The 7,161-nt window shown below is 41.9% G+C and overlaps 1 protein-coding gene across 1 annotated transcript; it reads left to right on the top strand.

Moving 5' to 3' along the window:
* The first annotated feature begins 22 nt into the window (after positions 1–22).
* Positions 23–6,034, top strand: SULT6B1 (sulfotransferase family 6B member 1). The gene is given in 7 exon segments (XM_076363713.1): positions 23–230; positions 2,226–2,338; positions 2,579–2,668; positions 3,666–3,792; positions 4,456–4,550; positions 4,840–4,996; positions 5,904–6,034. Coding segments are annotated over 7 exon segments (915 nt in total). The 5' UTR covers positions 23–28.
* The last annotated feature ends 1,127 nt before the right edge of the window (positions 6,035–7,161 follow it).

The raw sequence follows: 7,161 nt of genomic DNA, 5'->3' as shown, positions 1-7,161 counted from the left end.
ACAGTTTCACGCCCCAAAGGTAGTAAGCATGGCTGAGGATAAAAAAGCCTTTGTTGATGAGATAAATAAAGCGTTGGCAAAGTCTGAAGGGCTTACCTGGAAGGATCTGCTGTTCTCCTATCAGGGGACCCTGTATCCTGTCACAGTGTGCAGTGCAGAAACGTTCCAAGCCCTGGAGAACCTGGAAGCCAGAAGAGATGATACGGTGCTGGTGTCCTACCCGAAATGTGGTGAATACATTATAAATTGCTTGCTGTAATCTACAATACTGTAACTAATTAGCTGACACACTAAGAAGGAAAACCATCTGATTGTGGTTGTATGTTGTGTGAGGATATTGGGCATTTCTACTACAACCAGAGACAGCAGGTTTTTGTCCTGCTTTATCTTAATTAAGCAGTCTGTTGCAGTGCTTTTTAACATGGTTTATGTTTCTGAAAGGAAAAGAAGTTTTAGTGTTCGAAGATACTTTTGGCTGAAGAAGTGCAAATAAAGTACATAGTTTTTTATATATCAGTGGGACAAGACAACTCTGCCAGTATGATAAACTGTATTCTGAAAAACATGTTAGTAATGTAATGTAGTGTAGTGTACAAAAGCAGTAAAATTATGCATTAGACTCTTCAAGGTGTAGAAAGTGACATGGCACAGCATCTTTACTTGCAAAATTATAAGCTATTTCTTGGCATTATTCAGTATCAGCACTGTTTTTTGTTTTGTTACTGCAAAATGGTATTGGCTAAGACATACTGAAAGTCTAAATCTTTTAGTCAGAGGTTTGCAGAAAGGAGGAAAGGTGCAACAGGAGCAGTGAAAAAAACTCATACAACCAACTAGTTGATTTTGATCAGTTTTATTAAATGTCAATTGTGACATGGTTGCTTACAAGGAAGGGGTGAGTTTTGCTAATCTAGGAAATCCTATCCAAGCATATGTTTCTTCTTTGAGACCCAAGCAGCAGAAGCTTAGGGTTGTCAGAGAAAATGTGGGTCCAGGGAAGGATTTCATTGCACTAGCATGGTAGTGGATGCGGTCAAGTTGGGCTTGACTTTATATCACTGCAGAGTGATATAAAAGATACCCATCATACAGTGTCATATATAAATATGGTATTGGGTGGTATATAAATGTAATAGATGTATTATAAGACATTGTATGATGTCCACACATTGCATACACATTACTGTATAAATGACATGTATCAGCTGCTTCCATCCAAGCATCCTGAGGCACTTCATATAACATAGGGTGGAAGTTATTCCTTTCTGGGAATAACTGTCCGCTGAAAGCATGAGGTTAAAGCTGTTTGCATTGTATGTTCCCTGTTAGTGCCTCTGGCAGCTGTGTTCACAGGGGACTTGCAGCATGCAGGAGGCGGCAGCAGCTCCGCAGCTCCATCTCCGTGGGCCCGGTGGGAAGCCTTCCAAGCGCCTCCCCGTAAGGACGTGGGGAGGGTGCTGCAGGCCAAGGTGAACATGCTGTTCCCTCGCTTTGTCCTGCTGGCAATCGGCAGAGCATCAGTGGAGCAAATGTGATTCCTGGAAGCCTTGGGGAAGCAGGCACCACGGCGCAGCTCCAGGAGCTGGCCACAGGCTCACGCTGGAACGGGATGTGATATGGGGGAGGCGTTGCTGCAAGATCCCTTCCAAAGGGTGAGGGATGGGGGGAGATGCAGGTGTCCAGTGGGTAACAGCTCTTCTAGCACTTGTTCTGGCATGCACTTTATGGAGACAGCAAGAGGCACAGCTGAGCACAAGCACTGGCAGTGACATCGAATAGATGACTCCATTTCATCCTTGACCCAGGGCAGTAGAGAGAGGCAGATGCATTCAGCAGAATGAGTGAAGCTCCTTGCTCATTCCTTCCTTTTCCTATCCAGACCCTTCCCAGGTGTTTCTCTGCAAAAGACAGGAAAGCTCCCATCACTGTCCATCACTGACTGTTTTATGAATATATTAAAAAGATGTTAAGTGCCTCGTTGAGTCAGTTCTGCCTCCAGTGCTTTCCACATACCAGTTATAAGTGAGCCAAGAAGGTCACAGTTAAGAAGCTGTTCAGAATCTCATTAATGGAGAACATTGTTTATAATCATTTGGGAGCTTTAGTGTTATTTGTCATTTGATGACTGTCTATTATGCTGAATTAAGCCATGTAATGAGAAGGCTCTGAGATCTTATATAAACCTCTGGTATGTTTTATTTTGTTCTCTGGATTTCTTGGTGCAGGTGTGAACTGGCTTATCCAGATTTTAAGTGATTTGATATTTACAACTATCCAGGGTAAACCTGTAAGCACAGAACTACCATTTATTGAATGTGGAGATCCAGATAAATACCAGGTTAGTGAAAAGAAACTATTGAACCATTTCAAGTCTGTTGTTCTCTCTCTCCTGCACACAAGTTATTAAAATGAAGTCATGTAGCAAGTAAAGATATTTCTCCTGAGAGGGGAAAAAAGATAGTCTTGGATGATGAATGCCTTTTGATTAGGGGCTGTTTCACACAGGCGACTCTCACAGATCATTGCTGCACCCATATAATAAACCTATGCTCACTTATGGTTCTGTTTATTTCTAAAGAGGATGAAGCAGATTCCATCTCCAAGGATTTTGGCAACACATCTGAACTATGATTGCCTCCCCAAGTCTGTTTTCAAGAACAAAGCCAAGGTGGGCATTTTTCTTTTTCCAAGAACAAGCCTCATCGCTCTGACAGTACCAGCATGCAAGAGTAATTTTGCGGCCACATCCTTTTCTTGCACCCAAGTGGGTGGTACTGGGGGAAAGCAACCTGGAGACAGTGGGAGTCTCATGATGCCTGGGCCGGCTTAGCACCCCATACAATTTACAGCAGCCTTAGGGGTGCTGTAGTTGACATAAACAAGAACAGATCTAGAGGCTGTTGCAGTGCTCAGAAATGGCTGGAGTGTCACGCTTTCATTTTTTATGCTACTCTTTTCTGTGTGTGACTGTGGTGGGAATGAATGTGGCAGCAGTATCTCTGGGACATTGGCTGTCTCTTTGCAAAGAGTCACACTGTTAAAACTTTAATATTCCTGGTACTTGGTCAGTGAACAATGGCGGATACGTAGCACTTAGGAGATAAACGACAGATGAAGGAAATAATTGGTTAAGGGATGGGTATTTTTTCCATGTTTCATGTGTGAGACAGGAAAAAATATAATGCGTATAACAAAAAAATGTAATGTGTATAATGTGTTTTCAGAAGTGTTTACACTTCTCTGAGGATTACAGTCTCTTAGGATATCAAGAACATTATTGCCATGCTTTGAAAAATGGAAGATGATTGTAACAGCTGCTGTTTCCTGAAGGAGAATGGAACAGAGCTTTTCCTAGCAGGGGTTTGGCAAATGGTTCATTAGAATTTCCCAGGTCTTAGGTAGTTGTGGGATAGTATTCAGTGAGAATATTACAGTTTTTCCAGTTGCTTCTTTCTACAATTGCTTTATGACATAAGCAAGTCTTAGAAGTGGTAACAAGGTCTTTATTACGATCACATTATGAATTTGTTCTCCGTGCCTTGACTAGCAAAGTATTTTATAGCCCCCAGTATGTTACTGGTTGCAGAATGTTTGGTTATACTCTTATTTTGGTTGCCAGGGGAAATAAGTGGTCTAAAATTGTTGACCTCTTTATCCCACTCCAGATACTAGTGCTGTTTTGAAACCCTAAAGATACAGCTGTTTCATTTTTCCATTTCCACAACAATGTGCCAAGCGTCCCCAGTTACAGCTCCTGGGATGAGTTCTTCTCAGAGTTCATGAATGGGAAAGGTATTGTTATAGTTACTGAATGTAGCTGAAGAAGCAACAGAAAAAAGTATTTAAAAACAACTAAATGGGGCCAGTGGGAAAACAGCTGTGTCATAATTAGTTTACTGATGGCCATGCGTCATGATAAAGGAGGCAGCTGAATGCCAGAATGGGGAGAATGTCCAAAAGATGCTTTGCTTCTGGGTATTTCACTCTTCCAGGCAAAGGTGAAGGACTTGCATAGCAGCTTGACAGTAGCATTGGGTCAAAATTCTGCCGCGTAGTGATGGAGGAAATGCTACAGACCTGAAGTGATAATGAAATGACAATTAGTTGTCTTTACTGTTTCTGCACATGAGGCCAAACACTTCATTAGCAACTCAGATTTTAGACTGAGACTGATGTCTGGCTCTGGCTTTTGGGAGATGTTTAAATGACAATATTGTAACAGAGGGGAAGCACATAGTGAAATTCATATCTGTGTGGAAACCATTTACCTACAAAAGTCCAGAGGAAGCCTCTGTCGTTTTGTTGTACAGTACGGTACCATGGAAAGGACAGGCTGTTCTGTTTGTTTGCATTGATGTAACCAATAGGCAACAGAAGGCAATTCTTCAGTCAGAGAGAAATAAGTACCCAGTAAGAAAAGAAGGTCACACTGATGCTTTTTTCTCTTCTTTACAGTTGGCTGGGGATCCTATTTTGATCACGTGGTCACCTGGAACAAACACACTGAGGATGAGAATACTGTGATCATAATATATGAAGACCTGAAAGAGGTAAAGCAGATGCTGTGTGCTGACAGGCAAAACACATCTGAGCTCATTCCTTGAAATCTGCTGAAATTAATGGCAAAAGGCACAGGTTTCTGAAAGAGCAAAATCAAGTTGATTTTAGCGACAAGTTGAGTCTGGCTATACAAAAGCTGAGCTCCAATGTAATGCAGAAAACATACTGTGAAGGAAAATACATATTGTTAATAGATGATGGCAATGCACATCCCAAGTGGGTAACTCCTTTTTCAGAGGAAGCATGTTGCATGTCTCCTGTTCACTGTATTGCTTTCAGAACCTGACTGCCAGTGTAAAGCAGATAGCTGAATTCTTTGGATTCTCCTCAACGGCAGAGCAGAACCAGTCCATTGCAGACAGGGCCACTTTCCAGGCAGTGAAGGATAAGGCGCAGGAGACTCATGGTGCTGTTGGCTCAATTCTTTTCCGCAAAGGTAAATTTGTTTGTATTTTGTCAGGGTGGTGAATGGTAGCACTGCATCTTGGGCAGACAGGAATTTGGATCAGTAGATGGTTAATCTTTCTGTATAATTTTCAAGGTTGGAAGTTGTTTAAGAAACACTGATTGTGATTCAGGATGCTGTCACTTGAGTTCATCACAAAGGCAGGTACCATTCGGTAAAGCCCTGTGTAATGTCATTAGCAGAAGTGCCCTACAAGTAGCACAGCCTTCAGTCGTGGTATGCAGTAAGCACCAATTAAAACAAAGAAGAGTTTTATTTTGGCTTCTGTGAGAACTGGGGATAGCCTGGCACTCGGTCTACAGAGTGCCTCCACAGACTTTTCTTCCTGGGTTTTCTAAATAACCCTTGTGATTGCCTAAGAACCTCAGTCAACACGTGGAATCCAGACACACCACAGACTGAGCTATGTCTTTTAGCCATGGATCAAGCTAGAGCTGTAGACTCAGACAACCTCAGACTGTGGGCTCTCCGAAATCTAGATTAAAGGTAGACTACAGCTTAGGGCAGTGTCTGGTTGCAGCGCACAAAACTCTTGCAGTTAAAAGCCACATCTTTGAACTTTCTGGGTTGGTTTCACAACTGCTGGTCATCCTTTATAGTCTTCTGTAGCTGTACAAGGCACATGCCAAAGCTGTGAAGGCAGACCAGTAGCTTCCTATGTTCACTTTATGTTCACATTCTATTGAGGACACCAAATATAAGGCAAACGTAAGAGTGTATTCTTGGGTCAGAGATTCTTTTCTTGTAGGGGGGAAAAAAAAAAGGGATTATCCTGAAATATGATAATAAGAGAGACAAGATGATAGTTTTTTGTTTTAAATCATACTCCTTGGTCCTTACAGTCAAGGGTAATATTTTACTTTTCTTTATATTCCAGGTGTTGTTGGAGACTGGAAAGATCTTTTCACTGAAGCTCAGAACCAGGAAATGGATGCCAAATTCAAAGTGTGGTTAGAAGGAACTAATCTGGGAGCGAAGTTAAAATATGATGTGTACTGCAAGGCCTGAACCTCCTTTAGTGAAAAAACTTATGTCGAGGCTGCTTTTCATTCACTTTTATGAAATAAAACAGAAACCAGGACAATATCTGATTTCAAAATTTTGAAAATCCATGCAATTTGCAAACCTGTTTCTGCTGTCTTAACTCACACAAGCAATCCTTGCTCGTGCAGTTAGTATCATTGACTTCACTGGATTCTCTTAAATGACCTGTAGTTCTTTGGCCTCACTTGGTTTTTAACACTGATTTTTAGCTATGATTTCATGTTACCTGGTAGAATCCTGTGTGGAATACATATGCAGTAGTTAAACCTGCTGAAATCACTGGAAATGTATTCAGTATGTTGGAAGTGATTTTCCAAGAGATTTTTTAAAACAATCATGAAGTGTCATTTTGATTCTTAATTTCTAAGTTCATAGTGTAAAATGAAATTTCAAAAGGTCTTCTTGTCTTTTGCCACTTTCTGTGTGCTGATAAATGTGTGGAAAAAAGTAAAGGAACTCAATGATGGAAGTTTTCTCCCCCTTTCGGCAATAATGTTTTTCTTTCCTTTGGTAGTGTGAGATCTCATCCTGAGCAATTGAAGGAATTGCCTTGGACAGAACTTGCTCATAGAGGTTGGAGTCCCCCTCCTGGTGGAGGCTTGCTTTGTTGCTTAACCTCAACACAGGGTTACCCATGGGGGAAACTGGAAACAGATGTTGAGAATACCAGGTTTTGTCCACATGATTGTCAGGACTTCTGAGCGTGCACCTTGCTTTGGATGTTGAGGAAGCACGTGAAGAAGCTCCCGGCTGGGCAGGACTGGGAGGAAGTCACTTCTTTATGGTATCAAGGCAGGGGGGTTGGTAACCATCTGGTTGACTTGTTTGGAAGAAGGGACTTTTTAGACGTGAGGGAAGGAAGTGTGCTACTTGTGTAACTCTGGAAATGGAGCCTTTGCTGGGTTGCCTGGGCTACTTTATGCCTAACAGTAGTACATATGATTGCAGAGCCAGGATGTGGATTTTTTTCTGGATGTCTGTCTGGGAGCTTTGAAGTGCCACTGTCAAGAACAGAATGACTCTCCTTTGGTGGTGCCAGAAGACCGGTGTGCACAAGACAGTTGAACATTGAATGGTCTCATAAAGGGCTG

The sequence above is a fragment of the Aptenodytes patagonicus genome, unplaced genomic scaffold (assembly GCF_965638725.1).
Source record: "Aptenodytes patagonicus unplaced genomic scaffold, bAptPat1.pri.cur scaffold_81, whole genome shotgun sequence".
Classification (NCBI taxonomy): Eukaryota; Metazoa; Chordata; class Aves; order Sphenisciformes; family Spheniscidae; genus Aptenodytes; species Aptenodytes patagonicus.
Note: the sequence above shows the minus strand (reverse complement) of the source record. Positions and strands in the feature narration are given on the sequence as shown.